The sequence below is a fragment of the Amblyomma maculatum genome, chromosome 2 (genome assembly GCF_055883805.1).
Source record: "Amblyomma maculatum isolate TAMU_Amacu chromosome 2, ASM5588380v1, whole genome shotgun sequence".
Classification (NCBI taxonomy): domain Eukaryota; kingdom Metazoa; phylum Arthropoda; class Arachnida; order Ixodida; family Ixodidae; genus Amblyomma; species Amblyomma maculatum.
Genome location: NC_139345.1, coordinates 80,975,996 through 80,995,249, shown reverse-complemented (window position 1 = coordinate 80,995,249; position 19,254 = coordinate 80,975,996). Strand labels below are relative to the sequence as shown.

General features: G+C 43.8%; 1 protein-coding gene across 1 annotated transcript in view; it reads right to left on the bottom strand.

Moving 5' to 3' along the window:
* Positions 1-18,763, bottom strand: part of LOC146199120 (putative chitinase 10) — a 99,173-nt gene extending 80,410 nt beyond the window's left edge. Inside the window, exons 1-2 of the mRNA XM_084592045.1 lie at positions 18,571-18,763; positions 1,901-2,089 (exon numbers count right to left, since the gene is read on the bottom strand). Of these exons, the coding sequence (XP_084448171.1) occupies positions 1,901-2,089; positions 18,571-18,763 (382 nt within the window). The remainder of the gene's footprint in view (positions 1-1,900; positions 2,090-18,570) is intronic.
* Between the last annotated feature and the right edge of the window lie 491 nt (positions 18,764-19,254).

Genomic DNA, 19,254 nt, shown 5'->3' with positions numbered 1-19,254 from the left:
GAGGCAGCGGTGTAGAGAATAACTATACTTTTTGTCTGCTATTTATTAGCATTTCTTTTCTTCCTAGATATTCTTTCGGAAAAATGACGGTTCAAAGGCCAGAATATGCAAACTACTTCTCGCTGCAAGTGCTCCGTTTTTCACACTCCACTGCATATTCCAAGCTGGGGCGCTGCGTAAGGAATGACCTAAATCATGTTGCGAACTCCAGTTTGGATTATTATTCAACCATTTTTCGCATCTTATTGGAAGTGAAAGAACTGATGTCATAAATGCCTATGGCGTTACCACGTATATCTCGGTTATATTCACAATAATGGTCAGTGTCAGCTCAGCAAAGCCGCGACGTATTTACTCCTGAACTCGAGACGACACTGCCTTCCCTTCGCTCATCTGATGCCCGGTGCACATCGCAAACATAAGTAGCTCTTATACTGTCTTATATTCCAATGGTAGTTATTAGGTAGACAATGGAGCAGTCACAGTGTGCAGGCACTTCTTTCGAGGCGACGGTCTCTATTCCGGCCTATCTCGTACTTTACCCGCTAGAATTGCCAAATAACATTGCCGTTGTGCTACACGCGTGATTCTATTGGCAGCGGACCATATCGATGCATAAATTATAACACCGCAGTATTACAACAAAATATTTGGACGTAATAGATTAAAAGACTCCCATAGCTTACTTGCGAACAAAACAAACATTTGCTAAAGTTATGTAAATTTCCAGCCAAATTATTAAGATTCATGTGAATTTCGCAACTTGACATTATCAATAGATGAATTTTGGCACTGCAATCTTAAAACAGAACACTTGGGCGAAATAGCCAACCAGCCGCCTCTCAGAGCTTCCTGCGAACAAAAAACAAAAATGCGAAATGTGTCTCAATATCAAGACCATGTTCTTTAGGTTAAGATGAATTTTCACAACCTTGCGGAAGTTTGATATATAAAATATAATACGCTTTAGTGACTGTCCCCAAGCCGACGCTGCCTATGACAGCACTCGATTAAAAATTGAATCGTCAATTAATTATTCCGAAAAAAAACATACTTGATTAGCCTGCAATAAGTATTTGGTCCAACTACTCTTCTTCATGATCATGCAATAATTAAAAGCCTTCAGTAGGGACGTTATTTTTGGTTAAGAGTAGCTGCTTTACAACTGTCGAAAGCGTAGTCACTTCTGCCAGATTGGCTTACGTATATCAGTTGCCACGGGGGCAGTTTCAAGGACGTCAGGCGAGATACTGAAGCATTGTAACATGAAGCGCATCACTCAAGGCTTTTGTTATTCAAAACAACTTCTGATTCTCCATTATGAGGAACAAGATTGCTTAATTTTGTACGCACATAATCATATGAAGCACTATATCGTGGAAAAGCCTAGAGAGAAAGTAATACGAATTCCTAAACAGCAAATTGGGGCACTGTATTGACAAAGCCTTGGTTTATCCTATTCTTGCCAATAAGGAGTTAAGCAGACATAGCAGCAGTATTCTGTAGTAATATGACATCAGTTTTTTAGTCATTAGGGTAGCTGCAACATCATGCACAGACGCCAATTAGTAGCGGGGCTTGGTGGGCCCGCATCGTGTAGTTAGTGTCGAATTCATTTCTTTGCTTTCCTGGGGAGGGGGCTGGAGCTTCAGATTCGACTCGGATCAATGCTGATTAAAAGTACATTGATACGATGCGTAAGTTCCACCAATAAAAAAAAGACAATTCTTCTATAAGCCTAAAAAAAATACCCGGCATTTTCACATTACGTTGAACACGAGGGCAGAATCTCAGCATGAAACCATTATCTCGTTGAGCGCACTAAAACGCTTTCATATTTTATGCGTTTCTCTCCGGCGTAAAGAAGCACACTCAATCCAGTCAATTGTTTGGGCAGTACCGGTATCTCTCGCCGCTTCGCTCTTCTTGCGATACCGTTTTGGATTACTCCCCGTTAGCAGCCCTTCTTTGACGCCTATATTCCTATTCAGCCCGCTGCTTCCTGCTTCTGCGTAGTCCTTGCTGAGAATAACTATCACAGCTGCAGCGAGCGTTGCGTAAAGCAGAGGCGCCAGTGATCCCATGTCACCTGCAGAAAAAGCGTGTTCAGTATGAATGTCACATCATCCTTAGCGGCTCGCGATAGCAGAAAGAGGGCCACCCCTCCAACTTCTACCAAATTCTTACCCAAAATCATAGTTTGGAGGCTGTGTTGATACGTAGTCATCGAGCACGAATTTTACATTTAACCACCAACTCTTACATCCCTAGGTGCAAATTCCAAAATAAAACTTATTCCGGACCTGTCATAAGCTTTTTTCTTCGAGACTTTCGATTTGGCGCTCATATTGACGAACCAGACCTATTTTGCTTAGTGTTGCTCATAATCATCTGTAAATCTGCTTATTTTTAGAGAGCTAATTAAATCCTATAAACCAAAAAGGTCGCCCATTCTCAGCTCTATCTAACCACTATTAGCAACAATAATAATAATAATACTTCAGCAGTCAATTGCATGAATATATTTCATATGCCTCTTCGTTGGTAGCTTGTTTTTAAATAAAAAGAAAATAAATATGTGCTCATGGTGGTGGGAGTGAAAGTGGAAAGAGGGAAAGGGGAGCCGTAGTGGAGGGCTACGGAGTAATTTCGACCACCTGGGGTTAAAGATCCCCAGGTGGTCGAAATTACCCAGCTGCCAGGCAGTAGGTAGCTGCTCACGTGTCTCTTTTAAAAGGCAGTGACAGAACTCGTATCAAATTTAGGGGATGTTTTGGTCCCCACTTTAAATATGTAAGGTGTAAATAGCCTTTGAAGTGAAAGGCGTTCTGAAACTTTGTCTTCATGTCCCTAAATGTTCGCAATAGAAAAGATTCAAAAAAGGAAACAAAATCAATAGCAAGGTGTACTCTTCTGTACACGCTTCTTCCAAGGCAACTTTTTTATCAACAGCAGATATGGCCTCTAACCGGCTTTCATGCTGGCAAACAATCTACGTTCACTCTATTCAGTCCAGAAAAGAAGTGTAGTGGATAAAAGCTTTTTGGAGATTCGCCGACATTCTTACGGCATGTTTGAGTACAACACAAGACTTTAAAACTAATTAGACCTCAAAGCATATTTAGCGGCGACTACGTGTAAACAGTATTTATTTATCGGATAGCAAAGTATATGCAGTCTATTATTTTCAATTACAATAATGACTGGACACTGAAAGCTATAATAGCAGACGGAAACGGAGGATACTGTGGGTTTAGATAAATGTCCGCCTCGAGTTTAAGGTTAGAGCTGGCACCAACTAACTCACAAAGGCATCCGCAGCCTAAAACAACCGCGCGCTTCTCCTCAGCGACCAACAATAGCTGGCCGACACAAAATGCCAGTGAATGAACAGCAGAGGTAATGCGAAAATATATTGTGCATGGTGTTGGAACAAAGGCTCCCCTGTGCGGCTGCTGTCTGCATGAAAAAAAAGCTTACCTTACTCGGTTCGAGTGCGACCGCAGATAAAACGTGAACTTTCATTCTTACTCTTCGTGCAACGTCATCCAAGTTGTAGCTACGTGTTAAAAGAAGCACAAAGAAGCTATGTCTGTCCATCAAAAATAAAGAAAGCATGCAGCAACATTTGCTTCAGAGAATATGCAGGTTATTTATTCTCTGGGACCACTAGCACACGCTGCTTAAGAGAAGGCAGTTTTCTGTTATTTAGGAGTGCTGTACGCGTTATTTCATCTAAAAGGGATTCTGTGATTTACGACTTAGATGGAACATATCACATATCACATGCCGCGCATACCACATATCTCTTAACGTTGAGGCTATATCGAAGCGTCTGTGAGGTTTTGATACGAGTACATTCTCCAAAGTAAAACTAACAACGTAAGAGCTGTCGCATTTTCCTTTCAATATCATTCGGACGTGGCTCCCGAGATAACATAGGGCGGAACAAATAAAGGGGAGGCCGAATGAAATACGCCGGTGTCGTCCAAACGTTTCAAGCGCATTTTTTATCCCCGTCTCTTGGGAACTGAACGAAAGCCTGCTAGACAAGAAACCTATTATTAGAACAGCATGTACGTTAGCTGAGACTGTTTAGCTATGCGCCCTTTAGTAGGGATGAAGAAAAGACAACTGAGGCTCACTGAATGCTCGACTATCCCGCGCGTTCTGCTGGGCAGTTTTGGCATTCATTCCCCTTTCGCTAACCACTCTAAACACTTTGGGCGAGGCGAAGCAGCTGATGGAGAAAAAATACAGGATGCGTTGTTACGTAAGGAAACATGCAAAACTTGCGAGTGCTATCCTGTCACCTGGTGGATTCGTCCAGTGCTGCGCTCGCGGACTACGCCAGCAATCGTCCGAATTGCGTACGTTATGAATCATTGAAGGAGTGGTGCAGATGGAGCTTCATGAAGACGACGTTGTTGCACAGAGAGAGAGAAAACTTTTAATGAGCATAATAATCAGTAAGAATTCGCAGGAGCTGGGTGGTCGGTGCCCCTAGTCCGGGGCTCCGCTGGCAGCAGCTGACTTGCGGACTAGCTGGATAATCCAGGCTTGCTGGTCCAGGTTGTCGCTGGTCAGGGCCGCCTCCCACTGCTCGTGTGTCGGGCATGGCACTGTTAACGTTGGGTCAGGTTTGTCCTAGCATTCCCAAGAGATGTGATAGAGTGTAGGGCTTGCACCGCACCAAGGACAGTAACTCGTGTATTTTGTTGGGCTTATCTTATTTCAAATTTGAAGATTAGGGAATGTGTTTGTATTTTTCTCCAGTCTATAGCGTCCGAGGAAGGAAGTTGTTTGTGTGGTGGTGAGAAAATTCTTCTGTCTAACCGTAGGTGTTCCAGCCTGTCGCCGTAGGGTCCTAGGAGAGGGGTGGGGTAGGGATGGGGATCCGCCCGGTTTGTGAGAGCTCGGGCTAGATCATTCGCTACCTCATTTCCTTCTAGGCCTTCGTGTCCAGGTGTCCATGTAATTGTGTGCGTCTGGGAGATGGAACGTACTATTGCACACGCTCTTCTGTGAGGTTTTCCGGCCAGGTAGTCCCTGCAGGCTGGTTGGGAGTCCGTCACTACGTGTGATGACTTCTTTTGGTGGTCTTGTGTTTTTATGGTGACGGCTATTGCCAGTGATTCCGCTTCCGCAGGATCCTTGGCACAGATCGAAGCCTGAATAATTGGCCTCTTCTTGTGGTCAACTGCAGCTGTTGTGAACTTGCCAGGCTCGCCGTAAGCCCCTATGTTCACGTAGACAACTTTCGCGTCTTTGGGCAATTGTTTTTCCAATGATTTGACTCTGGCTTTCCTTCGACCCTTCTGTAACTCATGGTGCATGTGCTTGGGTATCGGGTTCACATAGATGTTGTTTCTTGTGGATGTTGGAATTTGTGATTTGATCTCAGAAGTTCTTAGTGCCTGCCATAGCCCTAGTTTTGGCAGGATTTCCCTACCTGCCTGCGTTGTTGTTAGGCGTTGTTTCTGACTCTCTATAACCGCCTCCTTGAGCTCCTCGAAGTTGTTGTGCACTCCGAGTGCCCAAATACGTTCCGTTGATGTTGTTGGTGGAAGGTTTAGGGCCGTTTTATAGGCTCCTCTTATGATAGTGTCAATGGCCCTTTTATCAGTGATTCTAAATATTAGCAGTTCACCCCTCCAATCTCTGGGGCTTCTATCATACCTTCTTATTTATGCAAGTACCGATGGTATTGGCTTGAAGATGTGCGAATTACATTGATACGTTTAGCTGTATTTCATTGCTCATTTGATGTATTTGGTACCTCATCTACGTGGAAAGTGCTCGTTTGAGATGCAGTTTTAAACCAGCTGGTTTACTTATTTATAATTTATTTCAATGCATTATATCGGGGACAAAAGTAATTGACCCCTCCTGTAAAGGTCGAGGAGTGCCGCGCTGCATGCGGGGGTCACCTAACGATGCGCTCCAATTGAGACCGGCACACTGCTCAGTTACTTGTGTCCTCGAATTGGCCTTCCTAATGTTGTGTTGATGTTTAATTACATCAAAAACTCATTGCTTAACTTGTTAGAAAAAATAAAGGACACAAAACAAAATGCAATGGCTGATCTAAATAAAAAATATCATGGTTACGGCATTTAAAATGCGACGTTGGCCTGATTGTGCACTAAACTTTACTTTTACTTCCAAGCGTCATACTATACTTCGCATCACAAAGCAAGAAAATTAATTGGCTGCCGACGCCACATCGCCGTTGACGCCATCTGTTCTATTCTTTTGGCAGCATTCCGCGCGTTCAGCGCCACACCAATAAAGAAACTCAAATAGCCCAGCACCACCGGTCCACTATGAAGTCATCTAACCTTCATTGTGATTTTGCTCAAACCACTTAAAAGCAAAATCTTTGTAAATATGTAATGAGCCCTTCCTTTACGTAAGAGGTTTAACAAAGGTACAATGGTAGATTTAAATATTAGAATTAATTTGTCGCAAATAAAGAGCCCGAATGAATGCGGCACCATAAACTGTGGCATGAGACGCTGATCACTTTTTGTTGTAATACCCAGAAAGAAAGCATGTACGTGCAACATAAAATGTTTAAATTGCTGTCCCTCCATACAAACGCACAGCAGAATGACTCTATGGAAATACGGCAGCCGCGGTGCTGAACTGCATAACGCTGAGTAGCTAGCACTTGTTTCTTTTGCGCAGTTATGTAGGCAACGACGTTCTCTTGAATTGACAATTGTCCTTGACTCAACGACGCCACTTAGAAATGCGCCTTAGGTGTCATCGTGCCAGGCCGACACCTGCGTTGAACTATTTTATAAATTCGACAGACGGTGAACCTCCTGCGCCCAGTCACTGTATCACCCAAACAGTTACCCTGCACTTTTGTTTTGGCGCTACTCACCGCTCACTGAACTAAGCACGTGTAAACGATCACGATAACTATACTTCGACTACATTCGCGCTGTAGTGGGTGCTGCTGGTCACTCATAGAAAAAAAAATGCCATGCTCCAGCCAACACAGCAGAGATATGATCATGTGATAATTGTACTAGTGACTGACATCGTTTCCCGGCGCAGCGAAGACGGGCACTTTCCAAAAAAAATCAAAAGAATTTCTCGGCGGGTTGAAACTGTTAAGCCAAGACGCGGAGGAAGGCGCGTTTTGTGATTTCTAAAAACCAATATACAGATATTACTGCAGGCGGCGTAAAATATGTTCCAATCAAGCACCTAGCTGGCATAGTTAAAAATTAACTATTCAAAATTAGTTAGCCAGTATACTACTTGACATTAATCACGGGTTTTCTGATTCCTGCCAATGCTACGATTACGACGTTGACTTCGCCGTTTAGATATCTGAAAACGCTTATCATTAAACATTCTGGCTCACCTTCACTGAACCACCCTCTATAATGTGTAAGAAAGATTTTGCCTCAGCATAAACACCCACCGCCACCTAGAATAATGTTCAAGATAATAAATGTATGTTTCAAGGGAACAAAACAGTCACAAGGATTATCTAATGTGGCAGCAAGAAGGCGAAATGCTACAATAGTTTAAAACATTTAAAAATAATGAATTAAAAGTTGACGTACGCACTGTATCAGGTCATACTGGCTTAAAAACAACCGCACGGGTGCAGCTGTACTGCTGTAGATGCTGTACTGCGAAGATTGCTCTCAAGAAAACATAAAATTTCTTTCTTCACAGATTTTTAATACATCAAAAATAACAAAGGCTCACGTAATGAGCAGTATGATGTGCATTCAGTTCAATAGGTTTATACCCTCATCAAGGCATCGTTTTTATGCAGTCTTCAAAAACTATTGGGGTGTCCAATTCAATTTGGTTGTACACACTGCAAAGACTTGCAAAAAATAGTACTCTGTTCAGGGGGTTAAATTCAGGCAGGAACATGCGAGGCAGGATTAATGAAACTCTGATGGTAATAAGCAATGGGTGGCAGCCCTACGTAAAATACAAAAGAAACGAGGGAACAGGATAGATGTAAATGAAACTAGCTTAGCTGCCACAGACGAACATCAACTATTGCACAGTTATTATTATTATTTATTATTTTTTATTAGTACCTCACAGGCCCCGAAGAGCATTGGGTGAGGGGGGCAAATCGGTACAAGAATATCGTACAAGAACGCGGTACAAGTCAAATACAAGAAAGGAACACGAAATTTATACAAAACCGAGTTAAAATAACATCAGACACGAGACACGAAAAACAACGTTAAGAACAAATGAAACTGTTGTACATTTCGAACATCACTATGGCAATAGATGTATACATAGATGTTTTTTAAACTCACCAGGATCAATGAAAGAGATTATGTTGTCAGGAAGATCACTCCAGAGTTTTATTGCTCTAGGTAATGCAGAGGAATTAAACGACAGGGTCTTCCCATATATCCGGTTGAAGCTGAGTTGATTGTGTAAGCGTTGTGAAGAGCGGAAAGGTGATGCCAGAAGTAACAACGAAGGACGGGTGTGAACATATTTATGGAATAAACACAGAAGTGAAATGGAGCGACGAATTTCAAGTATCTGTATGTCATTAGGGTTTTTAAGCTGGGATACACTTGCGAGGGGACTATAATTGCTAAAAATGTACCGGGCAGCTCTGCTTTGAATGGACTCGAGCATATCTATGAGATATTTCTGATGGGGAGACCATATAGGTGAGATAAATTCCAGCTGTGGGCGAACAAATGTAAAATATGCAAGTTTTCGAACGGAGCTAGGTGAGTTTCGAAGGTTCCGGCGTATGAAACCCAATGTCCTCGACGCTTTGTTGCAGACTGCAGAAATATGAGAAGACCATGAAAGATTTGGTGTGAACTGAATTCCAAGGTATTTGTACGACGTAACCCTTTATAGAGAGGTATTATTTATAGAGTATATGAAGTTAGAAACAACATGCTTGCGGCTAAAAGTCATTGATTTACATTTATTAGGGTTAAGAATCATTTGCCAGTTTTGACACCAATCAACAATAGTGTCAAGGTCATTTTGAAGGGTCAGGTGATCAGTCTCAGAAGCGATCTTACGGTAAACAACACAGTCGTCTGCGAAAAGGTGTAAACGGGATGAAATGTTAGTGGGAAGGTCGTTAATGTAGATTAGAAAAAGTAAGGGTCCAAGTACGCTTCCCTGTGGTACGCCTGAGGTTACGTCACATAGGGATGAGGAAGAGCCGTTGACAACTGTGAATTGCTGACGTAATGAGAGAAAGTTTCGAAGCCAAGATAATGTGAGGGAATCAAGGGAAAGGGTAGATAATTTTGTAAAAAGCCGGCCATGTGCAACTCTGTCAAATGCTTTTGAGAAATCTAAAAAAATGCAATCTGTTTGCTGGTTATCATCCATGTTGAAATGCAGGTCAGTAGTAAATTCAAATATCTGGGTATCACATGAGTAGCCTTTCCTAAAACCATGCTGATTTGAAAAAAAGAAGTCATTTCGTTCCAGATGGTTGTAAATGTGAGAAGCGATAATATGCTCAAGTAATTTACAGCATATGCATGTTAACGAAATAGGCCGATAGTTATCAGGAGAGGTATTGTTACCCGTTTTGAAGACAGGGATGACTTTGGCTTTTTTCCAGTCAGTGGGCAGTTCTCCGGAGGATAGTGATTGCTGAAATATATGACACAAAATCTGGCTGGAAATTGAAATGGTGTTTTTAAGTATCTTCGAGTTAATGTTGTCCACTCCGGCAGATGATGATAACTTTAGATTTTTAATTAGGGATGCGATACCCTCAGCACTAATGGTGATGGGCTCCATGAATGGGTAGTCAGACTCGAGAACAATTGGCATACTGGAATAATCTTCCTTAGCAAACACTGATGCAAAAAATCTGTTGAACGCTGTTGGACATTCAGTGTCAGCTAGCGGCAAGCCATCAGTATTGTGTAGTTGTATGAGGTCATGTTTACTTTCGGGAGATATAGTCTGCCAAAACTTCTTAGGATTAGTCTACAAAAGTGACGGCAGATCATGAGTGAAGTATTTGTTTTTGGCAGCGGTAACAGCAGAACAGTACGCTTTCAAACACAGTTTATATCTTTCCAACGAGGTTGAAGAAGGAGCAGATCTAGCTATTCTGTATAGGCGCATCTTTTTATTCCGTAATCGACGGAGGGTCTTGTTGAACCATGGATTTTTTATGTCATTAGCTATTGTAATCAGAGGAACATGTTTCTCTATCAGTGCAGATAGTTTGTGTTTGAAGAGCAACCAGTTTTCTTCGGTAGATCGTTCGTTCCTTAGCGGGAAAAACACCTCATTGAAAAATGAGGCAAGTTCCGTGTTAATTTCATCATATCGTGCTTTACTATAATCTCTAATTTTTTTAGTTGTAATACCTGCAAACAAGCTCGGAACTAGAATATCAAACTGCAACATCTTATGATCGCTAAATCCGTCAAGATACATAACCGGCCCTATGGTATCGGGAGCAGTGGATAGAGCTAAATCAAGAATGTTAGAACCACGCGTATTCTGGCTAATCACTTGAAATAAATTGAAATCTAGTATTAGGTTGATGAATTCTGTTGCAGCATGACTAGTTGAAGACAAAGAAGGCTAATCTATTTCAGGAAAATTAAAATCACCCAACAAGTAGATGTTGCTAGGTGAACTGTGTTCGACAGCGGCAGCAATGCTAGACCGAAGATCATGAATGAAAGAAGTCACACAATCGGGCGGACGGTAACACACTCCAAAAAGTAAATTCGAAGATATAGTTTTGCAGGCAGCCCAAACTATTTCGAGGTCTGAGTTAGAATTGATAGCAGTGGATGGTAACGTTTTTTTAATACCAAGAAGCACCCCACCCCCTCTTTTATCTGCACGGTCATGTCTGTAGATATTGTAAGCATGGGCGTCTGGAAAGATTTCATTGTCTTTGATACCGGTGTGCAACCAAGTTTCAGTTAAAGCAACTATATCAGATTCACTGTCTTGCAAAAAAGAGCACAGATGATCACGTTTAGGCATCAAGCTTCGGATATTAGAAAATGAAAGGGACAGCGTCGGAGCCTGGGGGCATGACGTGGACTGAGGACAATCACGCAATCTAGGTGCATTGCCTAGCTATGGTGATATTAATATGACCGAATCAGTGGCTCGGTCATACGCATATGTTTGTTTGCCCATTCTAAGTTTATCAAATGCCAGTTTATAAGACTTGGATTGTGACTTTGCAAATTTGGTCAACTTGCTTCTAGCCTCACGAGTTGTAGCGGAAAAATCCTCACGGATTGCAAAACTGGAGTCCTTCAATTTGTGGCCATTTGAAAGGATGTTCTGCTTGTCTTTAAAGAAGGTCATCTTGGCAATGATTGGTCTGTGCCTATCAGTTTTGAATTTGCCTAATCTATGAACCCTTTCAAACTGTGAAGCAGTTATAGATAAATCTAGGTGCTCTGAACAAAATGCAATGACTTTCCCTTCAGAATCTGCCCAGCTTTCGTCTTCCACATCGTCGATGCCAAAGAAAAGCAAGTTATTTCGGCGCAATCTATTTTCAGCATCATCACACCTTGAGTAAATACTAGAAAGCTGGGAAGAAATGGCTTGTATGGCATTGTCAGTTTCAAGAGAATCAGGCCTATCAAGTGAGGTTGCCGTTGCCTCGAGGGCTGCCACTCTCAACGTCAGCTGCTTGACTTCTTTATCGGTAGCATCCTGCCTTTCTTTAACACCTTTGATTTCATTAAGTATTACAGCTTGGCCAGCTTCAATTCTTTGGACAGTCAGCAAGAGGGCTTCCAATGTTTCTCTTTCAGTTGCATTCATAGGCCCAGGATTGCTTTCGATGTCACCCGACAGTGAGAGCAGCATACCCTAAAAAAAACAGGTAAAGGCGAGAAGGCAAAGAAAGTTCGCCAACAAGTAAGGTTGCAAACTTTTTATAAAACGGAAGTGTCCTTGAAGATGATTCTACCTAAAACAAAGCTCATTGTGCATAAATCTCCCCTTAAAAAATTGCTTGCTCTACTGCATTTCTGGCAATTTCCTTGTGAAGCTCAAGCTTAAACTTCAGATCAAAACAAGCGAGCTGGACAATAGGTTTTATTTTTACATAGTGCAGGAACAAAGGCCCTAAGATTGCACTACCTGATATTGTAATGTGGTGGAAACAGTGTCCTAGACAATAGAAGAAAAGCATGGCATGGAAATTAAACAATTTTTTGGCTGACTTGCCTCCACAAAGAAGTTAGCGACTCAGCAGCTGAAATAGCAATAAATATGCATAACGGTCGTCAAATACAGAATGATCAATTCCCCCGGCAACACTTAATTTAAAGCTGAGAACGGACACGCGAGATGATGCTTCAAAAAGAACTACCACAATCTGAAGTTATGCAGAAACATTCTGCGCCTTGCAGATCATTCGAGGTAAACTTAGTCGCACCTGATGTTAGAAACAAAATAATAAAGTCGCGTTCCAGCAGCGCGGCTTTAAGCATAAGTAAATACTCTACAATATTTGTGGCAATATTGCGCGAGCTGCAGGACAGGTGATGGCAGTGGCAAGTGCATAGAAGCAACTTCGCCAGGTTGCAGCCGCATAAGGGGTATGAAGTGCCTACACACATCAGAATCGTGCAAGGATTTATTTGTGAAAACAAGTTTTGCTATGCCTAAAAGAAGTGAGGAATGCACAGAGTTGGATAGCATTCAACGAGCAGTCGCAAATTAATGAAAGACAATAATACCTCAAAAGTTTAATTCCATTACTCTTTTTTGTCCTTCTGGCGACAGCTGCCTGAGCATTATTGCTAATCCATGGATTACGCAGTGCAAAAGTTAATGTAAATATATTTGCCTCGTGCTGAAAGGACTTTTTTTTTTCAACAGAGCCGCCTTCATAAACTTTTGACAGTGGATGAACATTCACATCGGCATCACCCAATTCGCAAAGTAGAGGAGCCACTGATTGTCTTTGTAAAAAAAAAACTGGAGAATGAAAACAAATTCGTCGCTACCCCAGCCACACTAAAGGTGGAGATTATAACCTGGTTATTTAGAATTTTTATCGATATTTCCATAGCCGACTCGCTCAAACTGGGATCTGACATTGTCCAAATGGGTTAAGAAGTGTGCGAAGGTGTCGTGTTGCTTGAATTTGACGATGACAGAGAATGACCGTGAAGCAGGTATTGCAGTTTTATATTGGAAAAACTGGTTCATTGCTATATAACTAAATGCGGCTTACGAAAGACAACAAAAAAAAAACGCACAAAGGAAATCAAATATAGAGGGGCAAAGCCTCTTCATTCTTGGGGTTTTTTGTGGTTGGACATCTTAATCTGTGGTTAGGCACCTCGCATTGCACAGCTGTTTCTCACAGAGTTGACTAAAAAAACGCACCCTGAACAAAAAGTTTTGTATTTGACCAAAACATATCCATCCGGTTGAACGTCAAAAATTCTTACTGAAACAGCTTGTTGTCAACAATTTGCTTGCCAAAAACGCCAAAGGGACTGGTAAAGTGCTGGTAGATGTCCTGCCCTGTATAAGCCCTCTGGAACTCTAAAGAAAACATTTACGTCCCTCATTGCATCTCAGATCCCTGAAACATGTAAGGAAATACACATTGAGCACAAGCAGAAAACAAAATATGCCTCCTTATTAACTAGGCTAAGTCCGGCTATACAAGCTGAATATTTTTTATGCTTGGTTATTCTGCATTGCTAAGCCAGGGTAGACTCAAATAAAGCTGAACCTAGTTTAGAGAGTTGATGGTCGGTTAAACTTGGTCGGACACGCTTTCCCGTTTAACTCTCCATGGCTGTCTGCGAACTCAACGGAAGCAGCCGAATCCCTAATTCCAGCACGCTACTTTTCCTTCGCTGCCTGCCACCCTCAAGCGCGCCACAGACTGGTCCAGATGAAACGAAGCGTGGAGGTAAATGGTAGTCAGAGGAGTGGAAGGCTGTGTGGCATTTTGTAAGGCAATGTGGCAATGTCGTATATTTGTGGAAATATGCACCGATATGAATGAAGTTTGCCAGGTTTATAAAGGAGAAGAAGCAGGCGTACGAAGTACAAGAAGTGAGCAGCAGCAGAAGAAATTGATATTGCCATCCGCTTTGCGCGCCGCACGTGCGAAGAAGCGCGGCAGTGGCTCGTTGCGGCGCACTTGAAGTCAAATTGCCGGCGCCGATGACCTTGGGTCGGCGAGGCTTTCACTTTAAAAACAGCACTCCAAGCAATGGCAGCTTTTCACGAGCGCTGGAGTGTCTGTCAAAGCACACACTCAGCTGGCCATCAGATAGCAGGCAAAGAAATATACATACAGTTCCCGTTCTAAAGAAAGCTACAGCACCACACGAAATTGAACCGGTTCTTGCGCACACTTTTAATAAACTGCAATCTAAAAATATAGTTTTGTTGAAAAAAAGGTAGAGAACCTATCAGGGCAAACAGCTTCTTAGCAGTATGCTATCAAACTTGAATCAGAGAAAGTGTGTCACGTATCATTTGTTGAAACCCGCACATAAAGAAGTTGTCCGCGAGTGTAAATCTCATATGCAGTTTGTCAAGCTATTCATGTCTGCAAAGTAAAATCTAAATGCCGGGTGTCCTCCTCCTCCTCGTACTTTCCGGATATTCCTGCTGTGGTAACCACCTGCAGAGGGTGTCATTGTCCGGCAGTTGAGTGCGGATGCATGAGATGTGTCGCACAGTAGAATCTGTTGTGACCTTCCAAAAGAGCTCACGTCCATAGTGCGCAGCGATTGATACCCATCTTGATGCTACTGGGCAATAGCAAAGCCCCCAAGATTAATAAGTATATCTGAGAGATGAGCAATGTTGAAACTGGCATCAAGACTCGGCAGCGCATGACAACACAGGATGGGACTGCCGTACCGCGACTGCCCAAGGTTTACACGGTCACCTTCAACTTAATCAACACATTGTTTAGCGCCCTAATTAAGCGCAGTTAAAATCCCAAAAAAGCAAGACATGGGACACTGGGATATATAATATGCAATTACTTTCATCCAATTGATTATTCGAGTATAAGTGTTCTCCTACCTACCACCTGCGGCTTCATTTCTACCACCGTCATTTATATTTGCCATGCAGCCACAAAGGATAGCCTTGCTAAAAATCAGTTTTAACTGCCCTGTAGTTTTAACGCCAGCTCAGAAAAGGTCTCCATCAGCACACGGTTTCGCATGGTTCACACTTCTGGGAGCCAATTACGTAAACAATATGGCGCTGATAGGCGAAGGCGAATTTCGAAAATTGGGCCTCTAGAATATCATTGGACTGGTGTAGCCACGTGTAGCAGCACTCGATAACTGTCTCAGCAGGCAAGCCGCGGTCTTGCTCGGGGCTACTCTTTCCCCGCATGCAGCCACATCAATCCACGAGGCCGCTGATCACGCTTTTCTGAGTATAATATTCAAGGAGACGTAGACTTCCCAGTTCTATCCAGAAATATTTACAGGTACCGATGCTGCATGCGTAGCTATATCAAACTGACGACATTCACTTGTCTTTGCATGAGGTTGGAGCGGAAAGAAGCCAAGAGCGCGTGGCGAAAGTTTTTTTAAATGTCCGAATGAGTACAGCTTAAAACATATGTTTGCTTATCATACGACTGCTGCACGGACTTTTTCTTACGTAAAATATTTCACACATGAAACTTCTCAACTATTTCAGTTTCTGAAGTGTAGCGTCCTTGCAAGCCTTACGTTTCCAGCTATCAACATTTTGTTCAAGCCGAGTTAGGGTAACCGCCTTTTTTTTTTTACGGGGGATGTTCTTCAAAAAATACGGGACTTACGACGTGAAGCGTCTGCTGCCGTCAGTATTTTGGGATTCGAAAAATAGTCTTTGCAGAAGTGAAGGTGGAGTACCACTGAAGGTTCATGATAGGCTGCTACTATTTTCTATGCTATTTGTTCATGAACCGAAAATAAGCTGCGAATTCTTCCAACTCTCCGCTGTCGACCATAAACTATGCAAACATTTCTATTGGTCGACGCCACATCACACAGAAAGCGAATCGGCGGTCTCTTCAGCGGTTGAAGAGTGCGAACACGTCGCCTATTGCGCAAGCCCACGCACCAAAACTTCACACGGTTTACTTTTCGCGAGATCGTAAATATCGCCAACACGTATTGAGTTTCTTTTTTTAGCCCCGTAGCGAACGTCTTCCTTGAAGAGACGCATTTTTCCTAGTATGTCACGCTTTCTTCGGGCGACAGGTTATTACACCGCAGATGCAATGCATATCTACCTGAGGTTTTCGCTGGTATTTGTGGAAGCAACCTTGCAAGCGCGCTTTCTCGATAGAATGATAAATTGTGCAATTTTTTTTTCTTTAGCTCGCACAGCAAGCAGAGCAACAATGCTGATCCGCGACCGAGGTTACTATCACTTCAGAATATACCATATACATCTCGTTCTTCTTAAAATACTCGCCACTGGCCGCCTTATGTGGCTGCAGCTTTCCCGAGACATGTATCAAAATTCTTAGTTCCTGCTCGTCGTACAGCGTTTGGCTGGTGTCATACATATACGGTTGGTCATTTTAGAGCTTTGTTGACTTGGTATGTAGCTATGCTCATCGTGTCGACCTGATGCGCTTTCCTAATTATCTGTACATAGTTCATGTATATAGAGCATTGTTTCAATGTAATAAAGGTCATATTGAAGAAAAAACTGAAGATGGTATAGTACTTTCGTGCCTGGGATGCTGATCTGTCCGTTCTGGCGGGGACTCGAAACCCATTGGCGGTGATGTTTTTAGTGCGTAGCACTTCTGGCCGCAATCACGAATTTTGCTAGTGGCGGTCCGACGCCAGCTCTGTCGCTCTCTCTCTCTCTCTCTCTCTCTCTCTCTCTCTCTCTCTCTCTCTCTCTCTCTCTCTCTCTCTCTCTCTGTTGCAAAGTAATCAAATGCGAAGTAGGCGGATAGCACTGCTTACGCCCCAGTACTAGACTGCCCGGCTTCATCCATATATATATATATTTGTTGGTAGGTTTGAGGCATCAAGGAGGCGGTGACGAGAGTGGCGCGTAGCACATTGGCGGCCGTCACTGCCCCCACCTTGCAATGCTGTACAAGCGCGTTTTACTCCGGACTGAGTAGCCGCGTGTCAGTCGCAAAACCTCAAACTTGACTTTTTCCCCTGTCGCCAGTCGCTCCAGGGCCTCAAGGGACAGCAGATATGTGTGCGCAGGGCTCCCTCGATCTCGACTCCGGGCAGCTCGGTGATAAGAACCAATGCAGATGATGTGAAGGAAGCCAAAGGCTCTCCTGCGCCGCGCTTTTGATCGGTCTCGCTAAGAATGAAGCCGGGCAGTCTGGTACAGGGGCATAAGCAGTGCTATGCGCCTACTTCGCATTTGATTACCTATGCAAATCGGCTGTAATTTTTTATCTACAGGGCAGACAACCTCGGCCAGGAGGCGCTGCACCACCTTGTGCGCCATGATCGCTACTGCTGATAGCTACTACTACAACCCCGCTTCAAAGGGGACGCTCCTATATTCCATCCTTCCATCCATCGCCAGTGCCCTCCGCAGAGACCTAGGAAAAACCTCCGCGCAGCGCGGCCTCATCATCTGCTCTGCGCTGCATTCACACGCGTGTTGTTGTCTGCTCCACGTTTCATTCGAGGGCGTGTTCACACACGCGCGCGCGTGGTTGTTGCTGTTCTCCTCCTGCCGCGTTCTGGCAGCCGTTGCTTTCCAAGAGAGGGAGAAAAAACTAAAATATTAAATTATGGCGCGCTTTTTCGTACAGCTTTGTGGGGTAAACGAGGGTAGCTGGTCCTTGCCCTCATGGTGCTGGGATAGATAGGTCATCGCCGCTTGCGGCGGGGGCTAGCCTTCCACCAAATTTTTATCTGTTGTAGGCTGTCATTGCACCAGCCGCCGCGGCGGTGGTGGACGACAGCTGTTGCGGCACTCGTCTTTCTCTACCTCTTCTTTTCCTTTCTTCTCGTTAGGAATCAGTGATCGTTAAAGGTAGAAATGTCACTGATTTCGGACAGCAGCGCCGCAGCAGCGAACTAACTTCATCTGAATACTGTTGCAAACAAAAAACAAAGGACAAGGTGGTGCCTTTTGTGCCATCGTGAGGAACATGTCAAACACGCGCAGGAGGCATTCACCGCGGCACCGGTAACGTCCAGTGCAGTCGTCACATTGCTGAAGTGAATAGTTCACCGTAGATGGCAATGTTTAGTTTCGACGACTTTGTTGGGGGTTTGACTAAAACATATGTCGTCAAAGAGGTTGAGAGGGCCTCCTCCAAACAAATGGCCACACTCATCGCTGTGCACAGGCGCTTCAATGGGTCTTCACGCGAAGAATGCACTGTTCCTTTCCGTCCACAGCGGGGACAGTGATATCGGTGATTCCGCATTGACAAAAACAAAGAAGTTTCCAATTAACTTTTGTAAGCCGAGGAACTGAAAATAGAAAAATGTTACCCCCCCCCCCCTCCCCGCTCCTCCTTGCTTGGCCTTTTAAAAGCTCCGGGTTTGCACGCTCGGCCGCGTTGTGTGCTCCATGCAGCATCAGAGTGCTTGCCTGCGTACGCGCGGTTGTTTTTCTCCTTGTCGAGTTCTTGTCCTATTTTCGCGGCGCAAACTTGAGGAAGGGTGAGCAGCTGAAGTCTCATGTATCTGACGCGGAGCAGATAGTGGACGGTGACAATGTACTTCTGAGTGCCTGCCGCGTGTCTCAAGTCAATGATTCCCCACGGGAAGATGGCACAATTCATTCTCTTAACAGCAGGGAATGGGGACATCATGGCTTCTGCATTGTTATTCACTCTCCCACACCTTAACAAAACAAGAGGTGCCGCCTAAGGTGCCTCAAAATACCTGTCGCTTGCCCCTCGCCTTGGAATAGTGAATCCGCGTTCATGACATTTTTTTTTTTCGTTTTTTATCTCAGAGCCTGCCAACAAGCGCTCTTTGAAAGCAATGTGAGATGTCGACAGTCTGCCAGGAAATCATAATTTATCATTTTCGAAAGCACCGACACAAAACACGTTTCAAGCCAGCCTCGTTGTCAGCCGAGGAACCAAAAAATATATCAAAATTGAGAAGCCCCACTGGCGAAGAGCACCGGCTTGCGCGCTCTCTTCGCGAATCTTCCTCCTCCTCCTCGTTCTCCTTCTCCTGCTCCGTGTACACGTGCGGCCGCGCCTGTCACGTGCTTCCACGCGGCCGGGCTGCGCAAGCTCCGCAGTCAGCCGTGCGCTGCGCG